At 37.0% G+C, this 21,480-nt stretch overlaps 2 protein-coding genes across 2 annotated transcripts; one reads left to right on the forward strand and one right to left on the reverse strand.

Annotated features, from left to right (window-relative positions):
• Positions 3,478-4,138, forward strand: LOC109835578 (protein synthesis inhibitor I-like). The gene has a single exon (XM_020403545.1). It carries the CDS (start codon positions 3,482-3,484, stop codon positions 4,136-4,138), a length of 657 nt encoding a protein of 218 aa, XP_020259134.1. The 5' UTR covers positions 3,478-3,481.
• LOC109834357 lies at positions 4,623-5,977 on the reverse strand. The gene is made up of 3 exons (XM_020402364.1): positions 5,609-5,977; positions 4,902-5,308; positions 4,623-4,713 (listed from the first exon to the last, which is right to left on the reverse strand). Exons 1-3 carry the CDS (start codon positions 5,975-5,977, stop codon positions 4,623-4,625), a joined length of 867 nt encoding a protein of 288 aa, XP_020257953.1.

The following is a 21,480-nucleotide window of genomic DNA, read 5'->3' on the forward strand; positions in this document are numbered from 1 at the left end:
TGATATATGAATATATTTGGATCGATGCTCCACACGAGTGTCACTAGTCCAGCTTGTTTCTACCACATTAAACCAACATTGGGACTAAGTCTCCAAATAAGGGTTGAGTTACCACTGTCAGCGACCTCTCTTATGGGATTAACCCCATCTCCTCGATGAATTCAGAACCACACTCCTGGATAGTCCCTTAGTCAAAAGGTCAATAAGATTCTTTTTAGACTTTACAAAGTCTAGAATCATAACTTTGCCTAGTAGGCATTGTATATATTTATCAAGTTATTTTATAATTAGTACTTTATTTGACATTAGGTCCCCTTCTTGTTTAAGCCATTTTTCAAATCAATCTTTCCAGGAAAGAGTACAGGTAGCAAGAGGAGGGATTGATTTGAAACAACTTATAAGGATAAATGGACCTAATAGCAATTTTAATTATTTGATGGACTAATTTCAATATAACTTCAGTGATTTTGAACTTTTCTTCATCATATAGATAGAAGATATAAGATATACCTATTGATTTAATTTTCCAAGACATTGATTCATTACATCTCCTGTAACTAGGCATATTAGTTGACAGAGCATATTTATATCAACTCTAATCATTTCCTGAAATCTCATGAGAAAGCATTACATGTAGTTAAATGAAGAGCTATAAAAATTACTCTTTCTAGTCAATATTAAAATGATAGGACATCAAAACATGTTAGCATAAAAGGTCATGGTCTATGATCATAAAAATTATAGTCTATGTCTGAATATGTAACTGCATAGAGTTTGTGCAGATTAGAATTCGGCCTTAATATCTAAATATTTCAAACTAATATGAAACTAAAATACTGTAGTTATATCTTTACATGCATGCATATGCACATACATGAATAAAATTACTAATAGTTACATGCAGAATAAAATTACTAATAGTTACATGCAAAGCATTCAAGAGAACCATATAATATGATTTCATATATTAAAGTATATTTCGTATTTCATATGCATAAATTTTAAATTCTCGTATTATAAGAAGTTGCAAATTTGTTGCTTACAAGGGAGACCTTCCAAATTTAAATTGGTTGCCTACAAAAGAAACCTTCCAAATTTAAATTGGTTGCCTACAAAAGAGACTTTCTAAATTTAAATTTATGCATATGAATTATTCTCATAATTCCGGTCCTCTTATTCATGCTTGAATATAACATGTTTCATATTGAAATATAACAATTATCAAATAAAAGGGTTTAAGAATATACAACTTACCATTTGATATGGATGTGCTATTAGTATCAATCTTGAGTCCAACTCTAGTATTGACTTCTTTAAGTTGGTTTACAATGAGTTTGGTATACATCAATTAATGAATTAAAGTTTTTAAAAATCATATTAGCAATATTGCTCATGTATCTTGGCAGGAAATTAATTAACAATGGATTCACACAATAAACATTTGGTAACGGTTTCCTTCTTTGCGATTGAAAAAGCAAAAAGGAATTAACAATAAATAATACATTTGAGCATTTATGTTAGCAATTACATAGTCATATTAAGCACAATTTATTATTGTGACTGATGTAAATACAATACTTTAGGAGGGGAAAGTAATTAGATTAGATGAACAATAATAAAATTGCTTAATAAATGTAAATACAATACTTTAGGAGGGGAAAGTAATTAGATTAGATGAACAATAATAAAATTGCTTAATAAATAGAAAAACTCCATCGAGTGAACAGTAACCCTCGGTGAACAGTAAGAAAATTTTCCTTTTTTTAATTTTAAGAACAACTAAATTAAATTATTAGTTAACAAATAAACAAGAGCAAGTAAAGCAAATTACAACAAATTAACTATTATTAATTTTCTCTTTTTTTAACAGAAAGAAATATATATTTTTTCAGATGAACAGTAAAAATGATGAACAGTACTTTTAATATAAATTTTTTTCCGAAATATATATTCTTCTAGATTGTTAGAAAAAATCAAATAAACTTAAATTAGCATGTAAATTAAATCCAAATAAAAATAAATAATTAAATCCAAATAAAAATAAATAATTAAATCTAGCCTGATTGGGAGCAGTCGTGTAATCACTGTCCTAGAAGATTGAGGACCCGCCTATCGTCCTGGCGCAGATGATCCCCTCTCCCCTAACGATAAAAACCCCCGGAATCAGCCGGTCTCTCTACTCGAGCGAGAGTACAGAGCTTCTGCTCAGATGACGAAAGTTGCCCAAAAATAAAACCAATACTATGAAGAAATAATATGAACATGAGAGAAGAGACTTGTTGTTTTCCTTATCAAAACCGAGCTCAACATACGGCTATATATATATGGTGTTGGAAAGAGATGTTACAAAACCCGCAATTAATACGGTAACGTTCCTCATAAATTTTGTAACGTTCCTCATAACTATATAGCCGTTACATATATTTTTAATTGCTAATTAAAACTTGTTTTAATTACAAAAATTTATTACTATTCATGAAGGCAAAATTGTCTTTTCTTAACAAAATATCTAACAATTTTAGCATATGGGTTTCTCTACTGCTTTGCATGTTTGACACCTGTTCTTTAATTGTTGCCATATATCGTTTAATTACGATATGATTTTTGTTTAGGCGTAACATGAGAAAACCCCCCTTAACTTTGAACGATTATCAGAAAACCCCACTTAACTTTTAAAATATCAGAAAACCCACCTTAAGTTTAGTAGTTATCAGCAAACCCCCTTTAATTTTAAGGTTCTATCAAGAAAAAAAACCCCATAACGACGTTATCCCTCATTATCCAAAATTACCAATAGACAAAAGTACACCTAGCCTACATATATATTATCTGTGGGCGAGTTTTTCCTGCAAGAAAGCATATTAATGCGTAAAACTAAATTTTAAATTTTTTCATCTAGTAGGGGTTAAGTTCGTAACTGGGGAGTGTTTCTATTTGCTGAGAATTTGGGATAATAAGGGATAACACAGTTAGGGGGGTTTTGTGATAAAACCTTATAGTTAAAGGGGGTTTTCTGAAAACCCCTAAACTTAAGGGTTTTTTTTGGTATTTTGAAAGTTAAGGGGAGTTTTCTAATAATTATATTAAGCCTTTTTAAGTGAAGGTTTAGAATGAGCACAGCTTTCATCGGAGGGTATGAACAAATTATAATATCATTCCGATATCATTAGATGTCTTTTATTAAACCATTAGGTACCGTTTGGCAAAGGGTTAAGTGAGGGGTTAAGGAGACTTAACCCCTTCTTAACCTGCCAAACACAACAAATCTATATAAGGGTTAAAGTATAGTGAGAGAGCTCAAATACCACTATTATCTTGATTATTGTTAGAGATCTCTTCCACTCATCAAAACTTTGAAGTAATTAAGGAGATGGGCTAGGATAATGTATTTGGCCCCAGTGCACTCAAAATTATTAATGCTATTTGAGTCATGAGTCCAAGCGTACTTAACTATGTATCATCCTATCTCGACCAAACTCACATGCATAATCGTCTGGTCGTTTCCGTTTTAAGATTATTCGTACAATTATCTAGTGCAGGGAGTGAGAAAATGGAGGCCAGCGAGATCAAATCCATAGAGATCAGCCTTAGCTATAATCTGACAGCGGCAAACTACGTGAGCAAGATCGACATGATGCGTCAGGAGAACGCAGCGACTTGGTGTCGCAATCGTCCTGTACTCCCCACTGTAGTCGACGAAAAGGATCCTGGTTGGGTGAAGAAGCTCACTTGGTACGACATTGTACTGGTTTTCAATGATGGGAAGAGTAGGGTCAGGCTGAGGATCCGACGTGACCATCTCTACTTACAGGGCTTTAGCCTGAACAACGACGGTAAATGGTTCGAGCTGGGAAATAAGCACCTGATCGCTGAAGACTCAACACTTCTTGGTTACGGGCATAACTACAATGACCTGTTACGCGTAGCTGGCATCGAGACAACAGCAGGTCTCACCGGAGTCACCTTTGGGCGACAGAATCTCATGAACGCGGCACAATGGCTTCAAAACCCACCAAACGACAAGAAAAGACCCGAAGCGCTGCTCATTGTGATTGGCATGTTCTGTGAGTCTTCAAAACCCACCAAACGACAAGAAAAGACCCGAAGCGCTGCTCATTGTGATTGGCATGTTCTGTGAGTCTACGAGGTTTATTCCTATTAGTAGCTATTTTAGGAGGGCTCTCTGGATGTTGTTTGTTCTATGATGCGGATCCTGCCTATAAATGGGTTCCTCAGACACTTGAGGTTGAGGGACCAACACCGAATTATTATCCAGTAAAGGTTGTGGCTCAAACCCTCGTTGAACTGTTTGAAAGAATTTTCCGTGATTATTCTCATTGCTGGACTTGGTTAATATACCAATTGTACAATGTAATGTTAGGCTAGGAATAAGGAGCTAATTACACCAAAATATATTCTAATCTATTCTAACCTAAATTGGGAGATTACAAAATCTTCAAGAATAATATTTACATAATCTATCACACCCCCGCAGTCAAAACGGGAGGTTTACGAACGCTGAGACTGTCCCGAAAATCTTCAAATAAGACCTGTGGAAGTCCTTTAGTGAAAATATCGACAATCTGATATCGGGACGGAACATGAAGGACACGAACCTGTCCTCACGCAACCTTCTCACGAACAAAGTGGATGTCCATTTCAATGTGCTTGGTGCGCTGATGTTGCACTGGATTTCCTAAAAGATAAATGGCACTCACATTGTCACAATATACCAATGTAGCCTTATGAATAGGACAATGTAATTCCAAAAGAAGATTTCGGATCCAGCATGACTCAGAGACAACATTAGCAACCCCCCTATACTCCGCCTCAGCACTCGAACGAGAGAGAGTAGGTTGGCGTTTAGAGGACCAAGAGATCAAGTTATCCCCAAGAAAAACACAATAACCAGACGTCGACCGACGTGTGTCAGGGCAACCCCCCAATCAGCATCAGTGTAGGAAAGGGGGTTAGTAACTGAAGATGGATAGAGATGCAAACCATAATCAAGTGTACCCTGAATGTACCGGATAATGCGCTTAAGAGCATGCATATGATTGTCTCTCGGAGCATGCATGTGTAAGCAAACCTGTTGAACAGCATAAGAAATATCCGGCCGCGTGAAAGTAAGATATTGAAGTGCACCTGCGAGACTGCGATAGTGAGTCGGATCATCATACGGATCACCCGAAGTGCTGCTCACCTTCGGTTTAGTATCAACCGGAGTAGAAGTAGCCTTACAAGAAGACATGCCAGCACGATCAATGATCTCCTCAACATACTTTCGCTGCGAAAGAAACATACCATCCTTATGGTGAGTTACAGCAATGCCAATAAAATAATTCAAAGGATCTAAATCCTTCATAGCAAATTCCGAGGCAAGGAGAGCCATAATGGAGCAACGGAGAGAATCTGAGGACGCAGTAAGAATAATATCATCAACATAAAGTAAAATGTATGCCATAGCGGACCCCTTTCTGTAGATGAACAAAGAGTTGTCAGATCTGCTGTTCGAAAAACCAATGGAAGAAACATAGTCTGCAAAACGTTTATACCATGCCCTCGGGGCCTGCTTAAGTCCATATAAGGACTTACGGAGCAAACATACATAATCTGGATGAGTGGGATCCCTGAAACCCATAGGTTGATGCATATACACTGTTTCCTTGAGCTCACCGTGAAGAAAAGCATTCTTGACATCTAGTTGATGGATGGACCAATTCTTTGACAAAGAAAGGCTAAGAACTGTACGGATCGTTGCCGGTTTCACCACCGGACTGAAAGTCTCACCACAATCAATGCCAACCTGTTGAGTTTTGCCATCACCTACAAGACGGGCTTTATGCCTCTCAAAATCACCATTAGACTTTTCTTTATGAATAAGAATCCACATAGAACAAATAACATTCACATTAGGTGGATGGGGCACCAACTCCCACGTCTTATTTTTAATAAGAGCATCAAATTCATCATCCATAGCCAATTTCCAATTCGGGTCACGAAGGGCGGTCAAAGGGTTACGAGGTAGAGGGGATTTCGTAACCGTGGTATTTAAGTTAAACGGACGTTTAGGCTTAAAAATACCATGTTGACTTCGGGTCACCATTCGGGGCTGATTTGTAGAAGTGGGCTGCAGGGAAGACATTTGAGTGGGTGAGGAGGGGTGCGGTTCAGATGACTGTTGGGCTAAGGGAGGAGAAGTTGGAGAGGGTGGCTGGGCAGTTTGTAGCAAGGGAGAAGCCTGCTGGGCTTGTATTGGCTAGGCTGCAACATCCAATTGCAAATGATGAACAATATATGGGTTAATTCCATCATCCAAAAAATCATATGTGTGAGAAGGTGGTGTATGTAATTTGGAAAATGGAAAAACACTCTCATCAAAAATCACGTGACGACAAATAATGATTTTGTTAGACAATAAATCATAACAGTTGTAGCCTCTATGGTTCGAAGGATACCCCAAAAAGACACAAGGTGTAGACCGGGCTTGCAACTTGTGAATAGTTGTAGATGGAAAGAGGGGGTAACACAAACACCCGAAAACCCGAAGATGAGAATAAGATGGTTTCCGTTGGTAAAGAACTTGGAGAGGAGAAATATGACCCAATAGTTTGTTCGGTAAAATGTTAAGAAGATATGTTGCCATTTGTAATGCGTGATGCCAAAGGGACGCGGGAAGAGATGCATGAGAAAGGAGAGTCCTAGTGATATTATTGATAGAGCGAATTTTTCTTTCGGTTTTACCATTTTGTGAAGATGTATGAGGACAAGAAAGACGGAAAGACATCCCATTAGACTCACAAAATTTTCCGAATTGACCATTATCATACTCCCGCCCATTATCACATTGGACACTTTTGATATTACGCTCAAACTGGGTTTGAATATGGGCCTTTAAAGCTGAGAATTTTGCATACACATCGGATTTCTTAGCCAAAGGAAAAGTCCATAAAAATTCGAGAAATCATCCAAGAATAGAACATAATACCGATGACCCATTGAACTTAAAACGGGAGAGGTCCACCAATCACTATGAATAATATCAAAGGGCAACAAAGTTTCGGAAATAGACGAATCAAAAGGCAACTTAATGTGTTTACCAAAAACGCAAGAACGACAAATACTAGAACTACTAGATTTATGACATTCAATGCTTTTATTGAGCCTAAGACAATCCAAAATAGAAGCTCCCCCTCCCGGGTGACCCAAACGATCATGCCAAAGGGGAGAGGACAAAGCTGCAAAGGTTGATGGGGTAGTGGATGGATTTTTGATGGTGGTGATTGGATAAAGGTCGCCCCGGCTATCACATCTCATTAGTGCCATCCCCGTCCGGAAATCCTTCACAGAAAACCCATAAGGATCAAATTCAACAGTCACAGAGTTATCAGTGGTAAACTTACGAACTGAAATTAAATTCTTAATGAGTTTTGGAGCATGAAGGACATTTTTCAAAGATAAAGGTGGGTTCGGGGGAGACAATCTAGTGTGACCACAACCACGAATTGGAATCGAATGACCATTACCAACAAAAATACCATTATGATGATTGCTCAAATTAAAATAAGACGAGAGATTACCATTCGTGGATGTCATATGAGACGTAGCACCGGTATCCATGTACCAATTTTGATCGGGTGGGTTCAAAGTCATCGTGTGCATTGCGGATTCAATATCCGTCGGAGCATATGAAGTAGGGGGTCCAGTTGCTGCATGGGCTTGCTGTGGGCGAGAGCCTAGAATTCCAGCCTGCCTAATTGGGCTAGAAGATGGGCGAGCCCAACCGACAGATGGGTAAGGACATAGGGGAGGAGCCCAATTTGGAATCCAACCCCATGGAGAAGGAGCAGCGTATGGCATTGCAGGGGCATGCCACTGCTGTGCCGGAGCCTGCTGCTGACCACCGCCGGAGCCACGACCGCGGCCGCAACCACCTTTGCCGCCACGACCATTGTTTTTCCGGCCACCAGAACCACCGGAACCGGACTGTTTGTGATGCTTGTTTCTACCCCGATTTTGACCCGAAATCTCATAGGAGGAAGAATCATCATACTCTTTGTGTGAAGCAGCCACCATAGCCGAGTGATGCGGCATAAACATGTACCAAAAAGGTTACAAGTGTACAACCGTGTCAAGTTATAGTATTTAAGATATCAATTCCACGAGGAAGGTGTTTTGTAGGAGAAAATATGAATTCGGTTCTTATGTTGTGTGCGTGACAAGTAGGAGTGATAAGTGAATGTGATTGTGAAGAGATTGAGAGAGTGAAAGTGGTGTGTAAATAGGTGCAAAGTGTAAATGAGTATGATCAATAAGGTGAGAAGGAAAAATGAATAAAAATCAAGAAACAAATAAAAATTCAAGAATGAAGAACAAAATTCTAGAATAAAAGAAAATGCAAGAAATTAAAGATGGTGGATTCAATTATAGATATGGGTAATCTAAAATTGAACCCACTTCTTAGAAAAAGGGTGATTCCCTAGAGGGTTCTAGCCTAAAGGCGAATCAAACAAAATAAAAATAAACAAAAAGAAAAACTAAACCCAAGAGGGTTCTAGCCTCAAGGTGAATAGTATAAGAAATTAAAATCTAACTACAAAATAAATTGCAAAATCTAAACTACAAAATAAAATTGCAAGAATTAAATGCAAGAAAATAAATCTACTCTATAAGCATGAAAATAAATCTAATCTATGAGCATGAAATAAATCTAAGGCAAGAGGGTTCTAGCCTCTTGGCTATTTAACAAGAAAATAAAATCTAACTACAAGCATAGAAATAAATCTAAACTAATAAGCAATAAAAGAGAAAAAGAAAAGAAATGCAAACCTTCAAACAATTCTCCATCTTCATCTTCATCTTCATCATCCAACAAAGAGAAGAAGAGAAAAATTTAAAGTGGTGAAAAAATTATTATTATTAATTACAACAAAAAGTTACAATTTTGGAAGGCCTTCTCAATTAAGAGTAGCCCTCCTCTCCAAAAGGAGTTACAAAAATTTTCACACCTCTAACCCCTCACTCTCTACCCCTATTTATAGTAATCTTCAATGAATATGAGCCATTGGATTTGTCTTGAGCCCCAAGCAACAATCTCCACCTTTGATTTTCTCAGCGGAATAATTCTTAAAGTTTTGAATGCTGTTCCTAACTTTAACCGTTTTATGAATAGGAAAAATTTCTTAAGAAAAACGGTGACAAATTCAATCCTAAGTTGAGATGAATTGTTGGTAGCTGTACAGCCGATTTTCTAGGCTTACTTCAAGAGCAAATGGAATAAATCTAAGCTTACATCGGCATCTTCATGTTAATTCTTCATTTTAATCATAATAACACACTTTCCTCAAATTCCGAATAAAAATATATGCGTCTTCTGTTATCATTACAAGGAATTGGGAAGTCATTTATGTATTGGGTCTAGAGCTCAAACTTATTCTATTTGTTTCGGGGAGCCCTAATGCATGAGGTGATTGCATTCATTAATAGGATACGCACTAATATGAAAGAACCCCGGGTGGATTAGGAATGCTCCATTTCTATGATTGGTTCAAAGCAGAATAGATTCGATGTGTATTATCCTAATCACTGTTGCATACACCAAAATATTTCTTTTTAATTTTTTATTATTTTTTTTTAAAGAAAGAAGAAAATTAGTTTTTTAGAAGATAAAGAAAAAGAAAAATTCCTAACTGAAACAATCAAAACAACTTCACTATTTCATCAACTCTAATTCTTAGGGTTTAGCCACTCAACTAGACAGTTTCCTAACCAAAAACTCTACAGTGAACAGATCAAAAGTTTTACCCCAGGTAGTTTAGCCATGGTAAGGATAGTACTAGAGGGTGATTAAAGATATTAGTCTCTTTCGATTGCGGAGCGCATACGCAACCCCTAAACCTTGCCTTAGACACCAATAATCTGAGAAACTTAAACCGGTTCACTTAAGGATTTCTTGTTCTTATTGAGCTCGAATCTTAGGGCAATGTCCTAATGAGTGCTTTATGTAGGCTTGGGTAGTGTATTGAGGCAATTAGTGATTTTTTGGCTAAGGAAAGGGTGATGAAATGCGCTCACCTTTCTTATATGGGTTTTGCCTAAAAATGATTTTTAAGTGTGTGTCAAATCAAGATGGCTCAAATACTGGTTGAATTCCTACACTATATGAATGCACCTATGAATTAACAGCAACTAAAAAGGATGGAAAAAATCTTTTTTTAATTAGGGTTAACAATCAAACAAATGAAAGGGGATTTGTTGAATTTATTATCTTTGTTAGTAATGTCAAGTGGAGGATGATTTATTATGGTGCAACAAAAATAAAATCTCTTTTTTTTTAAGTCCAATTGTCTCTAATGTGAAGAAGTAGCTATAAGGTGGAATATAAAACTAAAAGAGGACTTAACCTGAAAAGCAATCTCAATCCTAGCTCTCCAATCGCGCGATCTTCAAGCTGCCAGCGTTTCTCACAAAACACACAAGTAAGAACCGAAAATAATTAAAATCTACTTAACACCTCCACGGCAACGCGCTAAAACTTTCTTTTTTTTTCTTTTTTTTCTCTTTTTTTTTCTTTTTCTTTTAAGCAACTGAACAAGAAACTCTCAAATGAGAGAAGAATAAATTCTTTTTATTATTCTGAAATAAACAAAATAAACAATGTAGAATGAAATATTCAACATGAAGAGTTCCTGTTCTACATTGAATCCTACCTTACTGTTGAAAATTCTTCCCCGGATTTTAAACAAATTCAGAATGATATAATCAATAATGTGAATTTTTAAGCATTTCGGGGTGTTCAATAATTCTTGCAACAAGGTAAGGTAGGTATTATTGGTGTCATGCATTTTGTATTTCTTAATGAACTTAGACTCTTGTACTGTGAAGTTTTGTTTTCTAACAACCAATTCTTCTGTGAAGTTCTGAAAATTTGGTTGTTGATTATTCTCCAAGAATCTAAGTTCATCAAGAAAGAGTTCTTCAAAATTTAATTCAAAGCAGCAAATGTTTAACACAGTTTTATTATTCTCAAGGACCTGATCTGCTTCTTCTAAAAACTCTAACTCTTCATCAAAAATTTCCTCAAAACTTAAATCACACTCTTCTTCTTCTTCTTCTTCTTCTGATCTTTCCTGAATGTAGTTTATTTCTAGAGGCTGATTATTTGGTTGGTCCCCTGGATTAAAAATGTTGAGATCAGCAGTCAAATTCCCAAAGGACAGCTTCATTTGACCAGTTCTACAGTTGATGAGAGCATTAGAAGTGGCTAAGAACGGTCGTCCTAAGATGACAGGTGTCTGTCCTTTGGGATTGGAAACAGGCTGTGTTTCCAAGACTACAAAATCTACTGGAAAAATAAAATCTCCAACCTTAATCAGAACATCCTCTAACTCACCCATAGGGACCTTGACAGATCTATCAGCCAACTGTAAGGTGCATTTGGTTGGGTTCAGTACACCTAGACCCAATTGCTGATAGACTGAATATGGAAGCAAATTGACACTGGCCCCTAAGTCTAAAAGCGCCTTATCAATGTGAGTATTACCAATGATACATGAAATGATGGGGGAACCTGGATCTTTACGTTTCAAAGGTATGGGATTTGACAGCATTTCACTGATATTGGCGGCTAAAAAGACTTTCTTTGGGACATTTATTCTCCTCTTCTTAGTGCACAATTCTTTTAAAAATTTAGCATAAGATGGAATTTGTTCAATTACATCTAAGAGAGGAATGTTGACCTTAACCTGCTTGAATGTCTCTAGGATTTTCTCCTCCTGAGGAGAGTGTTTCCTAGACCTGAGTCTATCTGGAAAGGGAGCAACCGGTCTAAATCTATCAAAAGCAGGCTCAGGTTCGGGTTCAGGTTCTTGGTCATCTGAGGGGAGTGATTGTTGAATAGATTCATCAGAAGGAGAAGGAGAAGGAATTTGTACAGGATCAAGAGTTTGACTTGGCGGAGTTCTCACTTGATTATCGACCTGTCTACCTGACCGAAGTGAATGGATTGCATTCACTTGAGCTTCATAGGATGAACTGCATCCTGTGTTATTAGGGTTGACCACGGGTTGACTCGGAAATTTTCCTTTCTCTCTTTCACTCACGGCACTAGCTAGTTGACCAAGTTGGGATTCTAATCTAGCTATAGCTTGAGTGTTGGAGTTGAGCATTTGTCCGGTTGATTGCATGAAGGAATTCAACGTGCTAGATGTTTGAGTCAACATATTCGTGGTTTGAGTAGAGGCCTTAATTATGGTTTCTAAACCCCTTTCCAAGACATTGAGACGTTTATCTTGATCTGGATTGTGAGGAGTTTGAATTACAGCTTGATGAGGAGGAGACTGATTTTGATACGGCAGATTGGGTTGTTGAAATTGTGAATGAGAATTGAATGGAACTGTGTTTCCCCTAGGAAAATGTTGGGTCGAAGCGGGAGTGAAATTTTGAGTTCCGGGAGAATTTCCTAGATTCCATGCAAAGTTGGGATGATTTCTCCAACCTGGATTGTAGGTTGGAGAAAATGGATCATTTCTAGGGTGCTGGAATGCAGCGTTCATCTGTTCTATTGCGTTGTTATTTCCTAGGAGAGGGCATTCCTCTGAAACGTGGGTAGGAGACTGACAATTATGACATCCTGGGAAAGAAACATGATTGAGTTGAGCTGGAGCTCGTTCCTTAATTTCTAAGGCTTCTAACCTCCGCAGAATTGTCGCCATCTTCGCTTCAGAAGCAATGTTTGACTCCAAGGAAAGACCACTAGACTTAGAATGGGGAACTGATGAAACCCTGTCATCGCACTGTTCCCATTGCATTGTTTTTTCAGAAAGACTCTCCAAAAACTCCCAAGCTTCATCAGCATTTTTCCTCATAAAATCCCCGTGGCACATTGATTCTAAGGAAGTTTTTGCAGAATAATCTAATCCCTCATAAATTATTTGGCACAATCGCCATTTCTCTAAACCGTGATGAGGACATTGGATGAGAAGATCTTTAAATCGGTCAAAATACTTCCAAAAAGGTTCTCCCGGGATAATTTTAAAGTTTTGAATGCTGTTCCTAAGCTTTACCGTTTTATGAATAGGAAAAAATTTCTTAAGAAAAACGGTGACAAATTCATCCCAAGTTGAGATGGAATTTGTTGGTAAGCTGTACAGCCATTTTTTAGCTTTATCCTTAAGAGCAAATGGAATAAATCTAAGCTTAACCGCATCTTCATTTAATTCTCTCATTTTAATCATAATACACACTTCCTCAAATTCCGAAATAAAAATATATGCGTCTTCTGTTTCATTACCAAGGAATTTGGGAAGCATGTTTATGTATTGCGGTCTAAGCTCAAAACTTATTCCATTTGTTTCGGGGAGCCTAATGCATGAGGGGATTGCATTCCTAATGGGATAGCACATATCATGAAGAACGGGTGGATTAGGATGCTCCATTTCTATGATTGGTTCAAAGCGAATTAATCGATGTGTATTATCCCTAATCCACTGTTGCATACACCAAAATATTTCTTTTTATTTTTAAATTTTTTTTTTAAAGAAAAGAAAGAAAATTAGTTTTTTTTTGAGAAGATAAAGAAAAAGAAAAATCCTAACTGAAACAAATCAAAACAATCACTTTTCAATCAACTCTAATTCTAGGGTTTAGCCTAACTCAACTAGACCAGCTCCTAACCAAAAACTCCTACAGTGAAAAGATCAAAGTTTTACCCAGGTAGTTAGCCAGGTAAGGATAGTACTAGAGGGTGATCAAAGATCAATTAAGTACCTCTTTCCTTGCGGAGCGCTTTACGCAACCCCTAAACCTTGCCTTAGACACCAACTAATCTGAGAAAACTTAAACCGGTTCACTTAAGGATTTCTTGTTCCTTATTGAGCTCGAATCCTTAGGGGCCAATGTCTAATGAGTTTTATTAGGCTTGGGTAGTGTATTGAGGAATTAGTGATTTTTGGGCTAAGGAAAGGGTGATGAAATCCCTCACCTTATCTTAATTATGGGGTTTTGCCCTAGTGAGGAATTAGTGATTTTTGGGCTAAGGAAAGGGTGATGAAATCCCTCACCTTATCTTGATTATGGGGTTTTGCCCTTAAAAATATTTTTAAGTGTGTGTCAAATCAAGATGCTCAAATCACTTGGTGAATTCCTACACTATATGAAATGCAACCCTATGAATTAAAAGCAACTAAAAAGGATGGAAAAAAATCTTTTTTTTAATTAGGGTTAACAATCAAACAAATGAGAAGGGGGGATTTGTTTGAATTTATTATCTTGTTAGTAAATGTCAAAGTGGAGGATGAATTTTATTATGGTCAACAAAAACTAAAGGTGTGGAATTGAAAATATAAGGAAGAAGACTTACCACAAGCGAATATCCAATTCCTCAATCTCCAATTCTTGATCTTTAATCTCCAAGCGTTTCCTTCACAAAAAACACACAAGTTAAAGAACCAAAATAATTAAAACCTACTTAAGCACCTTCCCCGGCAACGGCGCTAAAAACTTGATGCGGCATAAACATGTACCAAAAAGGTTGCAAGTGCACAACCGTATCAAGTTATAGTATTTAAGATATCGATTCCACGAGGAATGTGTTTTGTAGGAGAAAATATGAATTCGGTTCTTATGTTGTGTGCGTGACAAGTAGGAGTGATAAGTAAATGTGATTGTGAAGAGATTGAGAGAGTGAAAGTGGTGTGTAAATAGGTGCAAAGTGTAAATGAGAGTGAATATGAACAATAAGGTGAGAAGGAAAAATGAATAAAATCAAGAAACAAATAAAAATTCATGAATGAAGAACAAAATTCTAGAATAAAAGAAAATGTAAGAAATTAAAGATGGTGAATTCAATTATAGATATGGGTAATCTAAAATTGAACCCACTTCTTAGAAAAGGGTGATTCCCTAGAGGGTTCTAGCCTAAAGGCGAATCAAACAAAATAAAAATAAACAAAAAGAAAAACTAAACCCAAGAGGGTTCTAGCCTCAAGGTGAATAGTATAAGAAATTAAAATCTAACTATAAAATAAATTACAAAATAAAATTGCAAGAATTAATTGCACGAAAATAAATCTACTCTATAAGCATAAAATAAATCTAAGGCAAGAGGGTTCTAGCCTCTTGGCTATTTAACAAGAAAATAAAATCTAACTACAAGCATAGAAATAAATCTAAACTAATAAGCAATAAAAGAGAAAAATAAAAGAAATACAAACCTTCAAACAATTCTCCATCTTCATTTTCATCTTCATCATCCAACAAAGAGAAGAAGAGAAAAATTTAAAGTGGTGAAAAAATTATTATTATTAGTTGCAACAAAAAGTTATAATTTTGGAAGGCCTTCTCAATTAAGAGTAGCCCTCCTCTCCAAAAGGAGTTACAAAAAATTTTCACACCTCTAACCCTCACTCTCAACCCCTATTTATAGTAAACATCAGTGAATGAGAGCCATTGGATCAAACTTGAGCCCCAAGACAAGCAAAATCAGCCATTGACGCGCGCTACAGTAATCTGGCATCGATGAAGGCATCGATGCAGGTATCGATGCAGGCATCGATGCCCACATCGATGCCGACATCGATGCCCACTATTTCCAAATTCTGATTTCACGGATAGCTTCGTCTCGTCGAGATAGGCGATTTTCATATATTATATGTTAAATTCCGCCTTCCGGATTAGGAGATATCGTCGTTTCTTTGTGGCCAACCATTTTGAATATGATTTCTTTTCATATTGGATTTTTGATTTTCTCCGGCTTCTACAGGCTACACGACTTCATTCTGGGCTTTTGGATAATTTGGAAATTGATTTTCCAATGTGCTTCTTTGCTTCATTTCTTCATTTAATCAATGGGTTTTTGTTGAGAGATGAGAGTTTGAGATTTATTCTTCATTAACCTGCAATTAAAAGATAAAAACAATTATTAGTGGTATATTTATTCATATAAAATAGATAATGAGGGTATAAAATTGTAATAAAATGTGATTATCACCGAGTTAGACCCATGAGAAGCCATTGCAGCCAGTTCGCGTTCCTCCAAAAGAAGAGAAGACCGAGCCTCAGGAAAAGGAGGAAGAGGCTTGGTATGGCGAATTTGCCGTTCCTCCAAAAGAAGAGAAGACCGAGCCTCAGGAAAAGGAGGAAGAGGCTTGGTATGGCGAATTTGCGTCCCCACCCCTTTGTACGCCTCAATGAGACCCGAAACCATTTGAAGAACAAGACGGCTATTTGTCACAGGGGCTCCGACGTTCTTCAGTTGATCGGCGAGGCTCTTTAGGCGTTGACAATACGCCGAAGCGTTAGGAAAATCCTCCATACGGGTTGTTGTAAAATCTTGTTCGAGGGTCACCGCACGAGAGTTTTGATGATCCTGGAATATATCACGTAAACGAACCCAAGCCTCCATTGCCGTTGCCTCCGGTTCTAGAATGGTGTTCAAAAGGTCATTCGAAATAGTCGAATAGATCCATTGAAGCACAGTTGCGTCAAGGGTCGACCACAACTCGAGTTCATCATCGGTTTCAGGAGCCGGCTTCTCCTTACCTTTGGGTGGAGAGATGATGTGATGAAGGACCTTGTGAGAACGAGCAAGAATTTTAAAAAGCTCCGCCCATGTTCCGTATTGCGTGTTCTCCATCTCAAGAACAATAGAGATGTGGTTCCTGATATTTGAGACCGCGAGAGCCGGGTGGAACGAGGTCTTACTGTCAGACATGGCGGTTTGAGAGAGGTAGAAGATGACGGAAAGATTAAGAAGAGGAGACTAGGGCACAGCGGAAGAAGAAGGAAGAAAGAAACCCTAGACTTGATACCATATGAAAGAATTGTTTTCCGTGATTATTCTCATTGCTTGACTTGGTTAATATACCAATTGTACAACGTAATGTTAGGCTAGGAATAAGGAGCTAATTACACCAAAATATATTCTAATCTATTCTAACCTAAATTAGGAGATTACAAAATCTTCAAGAATAATATTTACATAATCTATCACTGCTGGAATATCTTGGCATACTGCAGAGGGATCCGAGTACTATCGTTGCTCCTAAGGCACAGGCTGTGGCCAAGTGATATCCTGTGGGTAATAATGCTATAAGGAATAAATGTGAGCCTGCTAAGGTTTCCATGGGTTCGGAGTGATGTTGTTCTCCGGCGAAGTCTGAAGTCTTTTTCTGAGCTACTGTAATGGGCGACTAGTCTTTTATATGAATAAATAAAGTTATGCTTGCGGGTCTTTGATCTGTTTGCTGTGTTTTTCCTTTTCTTAGACTATGACTTATATATTTAGAGTAAACAATGACCAGTCCGTTAGTATTTCCTCACTTTCTATTACCACTTTGCCAGCAAAAGGCTCCGTACACAGCTTTCCATCTAAAATACACATTTTATCGTCATTAAATTTTTTATTTTTTTGTCTAATACTCGTGCTTCATAATCTGATCGCCAATCCTTCAAATTTATTGCTTCTCAACTTCTTTCTACAAGAAATTTTCTAGGAGCAAATAACATGGGTGCTATTAATTTCTACAGGATAAATGTAAAACATTCTATCTTATAAACACTGCATGTGATGGAAAATCTTGTTTCGTTGAAGCCGATGTAAATGTTCTGTTGTACCAGTGATTAGTGTATTCATTCCCATACAAGATGTAAACATTAAACTAGCTTTGCGTATTGTAATATCTTGGTTCATATTATCTATCACTTGTACCGTGAAATTATCTGTGCAATCAGGGTTTTATGTTGAAAAAATATATGATACCATGACTTATTTTTGTTGCTTTTCTTACCTTTCTCTGCATCTTTTGCATCTCCTCTCATCCGATTATTCTCCAGTTCCATCTTCATTAAAGCAGAACCACAACAAAGTAAATAACTTTCTTTAAAGAAAATTAACGGAAAATTAATTAGTATGGGGTTGCAATAGCTCGAGCTCCTTGATCTCCAATTTTCCTTGTGGAAAGATGAAGAAGATGGTGCCTTGATCATTCTTGGTTCTTGAACTGATTTCTTGAAAGATTCTTTAACTTAGAAAACTGTACGAGAGTGAGGGAGATAGAGAAGAGAGAATTTTGTAGCTAGTTAAATCCGATGACAAAAATAAAGCAACTTTTTGGGTGATGAAAATATTATTTATTAATGTTATAAAAATGTTTCGTGGAACATAAGACGCATGCAGATACAATACAATTTGTTGGATAGCAGGTTCTTAATCTATTTTGGTAACATGAGGTTATTAGGATTCCTAATCTGCTTTGGTAACAAATTATTAATATGCTGCTGGATTGTGAAATTTCTTTCTATTAGCAGAAATCCAGGATTCAATGGTGCACACAAGGGGATAGAAGTTCTAGTTTCTTTCATTCTGCTGTCAAAGCTAAAAGGCATGTCAATAGAGTCATGCTGCTCTATGACAGTGCAGGAAATAAAATTACTGATGGTGATTCAATCATTCAAGAGCTAATTGGTTTCTACAAGAAATTGTTGGGCTCAAGCACTAAACTAGATAAACCTGACAGCAATGTGATTCACAATAGTCCTTGTTTAAATGATGCACAAGCTAGGTTCCATTCTTCAACTGTGTCAAGAGATGAAATCATGAATGCTGTCTTCTCAATGGATGATAATAAAGCTCCGGGGCCTGATGGTTTTGGTATGTCCTTCTATAAATCAGCTTGGTGCATTATCGGTGATGAGGTAACGATGGCAATCCAGGAATTTTTTAAAACTGGAAAAATCCTTGGTATGATTAATTCCACTTCTATCACTTTAATTCCAAAAGTGAAATGCCCCAAGCTTCCATCTGATTTTAGACCCATTGCATGCTGTAACAGCCTATACAAGATAATTTCTTAAATTCTTGCTAATAGGATTAAATCTGTGATGGGTTACTTGATCAATGAGGCTCAATCTGCTTTTGTCAAAGGTAGACACATCTCCAATAACATTCTTCTTGCTAATGAGATTGTCAAGAACTATAACAGGAAGCATATTTCTCCCAGAATTATGATAAGCATAGATATCAAAAAAGCCTTTGATACTATAAACTGAGATTTTTTTACAAGAGATGCTAAGAGGCCTTGGCTTTCCTACTACTTTCATTAATTGGATTATGGTATGTATCTCAACTACCAAGTTCTCTATATCATTAAATGGCTCTCTTCATGGTCATTTCAAAGGTGAGAGGGGATTAAGACAAGGTGATCCTTTATCACCATACTTATTCAACTTGGGTATGGAGTATCTCTCTAGAAAGCTGGATAAGCTTAAGGAGGATAGATCTTTTAAATATCATCCAGGATGTGGTATTCTCAAAATTTCACATCTAATGTTTGCTGATGACCTCTTGCTCTTCTCCAAAGGTGATCCCTATTCGGTGGAGCTGCTCTTTAAGTGTTTTAAATACTTTTGTAATGTGTCTGGACTTGAAGCAAATCCTGATAAGAGCAAAATTTTCTATGGAGGAGTTGATGATAACATTAAGGGCCTTGTTAACGGACTTTTAAATTTTACTGAGGGTGGATTTCCTATCAAATATTTAGGGGTTCCACTGATAAGCAAAAGGCTTTCTTACAATGACTGTGTTTCTCTATTGAACAAAATATCTGGTCAGCTTCAAGCCAGTCTAAAAAACAGAATGCTTTCCTATTCAGGCAGAGTACAGATCATCAAGAGCATTATACTTGGTTTGCAAACATATTGGTTATCAAATTATGTCCTGCCAGTAAAGGTCCTTAGGAAAATTGATGATTTGTGCAGATGCTACCTGTGGAGTAAATCTGAAGACACTCATAAAATGTCTCTTGTCTCTTGGGATAAAGTCTGTATGAGCAGGAAACAGGGTGGCCTCGGTATCTATTCAACATCTATATGGAATGTAGCTGCTACATTAAGAACTCTTTGGCTAATTCATATAGATAAAGAAAGTCTTTGGATTAAGTGGATACATGGCTCATACTTAAAGAACAGAAATATCTGGCATATTCAAGCTAAAAGCAGTGATTCGTGGATATGGAAAAAGATGTTGAAAGTTAGAGATAAGGTTCTGAGAACATATGGGGGTGTTGATAATCTATTGCGGATGATTCAAAGTTGTATCGGGCACTCAAAAATCTGTTTAACTGTGTTGTATAATGTATTATCATCTTCTGTTGCTGCAACTGTGCCATGGTACAATACTGTATGGGCAAATTCAAACCTGCCCAGGCATTCCTTTGTCACTTGGTTAGCAGTTCAAGATCGATTGCTCACGCAAGATAGATTACTCAAGAGAAGCATTGTGATTGTTAACAAATGTTGCTGGTGCAATGGTCTTGAGAGTAGAGACCATCTTTTCTTCGACTGTCAATACTCAAGGGATGTTTGGAACATGGTTATGCATTGGTTACATTTTAGATGGAGGTCTTGCACTTGGAACCAGATTATAAACTGGTACTGCTCTTGTTTTGAGGGGAAATGGATTCAAGCAAAAAGTTAAGAAATTGGCTCTCACCTCATCAATCTATAGCATTTGGTGTGAGAGGAACTCTCGAATTTTTAGACAGGAAGAGAAGACTGTATCTCAATTGTTTAAAGAGATAAAATACAACATTCTAACTATCATCCTCAATGGATCCTCCTTCTCGGCTGAAGACAAAGATTGGATTTGTTCTTTGTAATTTTTGAGGATTTGAGTAGCTTGTAGCTTTATGTAGTCTCAGTTAACTGAGATCTTGAAGAGCTGTATTTCTATATTTTGGAAGATGAAAAAAAATTTTCATTTACCAAAAAAAAAACAAATTATTAAGATTCCTAATTTGTTTTGTTTTTGGTTTTAGGATTCCTAGTCTGTTTTGGTTTTAGGTTTTCTATATATATGGAACGCTTTAGAAGAGATTAAAATCATCAAAATGAGGAGAGTTGTAATCAGAGATTAGAGAGACTTTTTGAGCATTGTGAGAGGGAGATACTGTAAGCAAGTTGAGAGCTTTGGTTGAGGGTTAGTTTGTGAGTTTTGTGAGATTATAACCATTTGTACTCTCCTTGATTTAGTGGAATCTTCTCATCCTCTCCCCGTGGACGTAGGCAAATTGCCGAACCACATAAAATTGGTTGTCTCGCTGGTTGTGTGATTTATAATGGCTTATTTAGGTTCCCTCGACAGGTCAGTCCTAGAACTAATGAGAGGAAGAGCTGATATCCCACTTTGTTGAGATATTTTACTTTTGGTTCTTGTTTCCTTCGTGAAACAGGAATTTCTATTACGACCCGACTCTCTTGTTGTTGCGCCGAGGTGCTGTCAAAATTTCCGCTGTGCGCAATAAGTGGTATCAGAGCCCATATTTCAGATCTAGGGTTTTTTGGAATTAGGTGGAGGAAGATTCATGTGTGAAGCTTGGTTCTTGGAGTTCTAGGCTTCGGTGGAGATAGCATTAGGAGTTGCCGTTGGAGATTTCGCTTTCCTCGTGTGGACATGAGATCTATTTAGAATATGATCTAGGGTTT

The sequence above is a fragment of the Asparagus officinalis genome, chromosome 3 (assembly GCF_001876935.1).
Source record: "Asparagus officinalis chromosome 3, Aspof.V1, whole genome shotgun sequence".
Lineage (NCBI taxonomy): Eukaryota > Viridiplantae > Streptophyta > Magnoliopsida > Asparagales > Asparagaceae > Asparagus > Asparagus officinalis.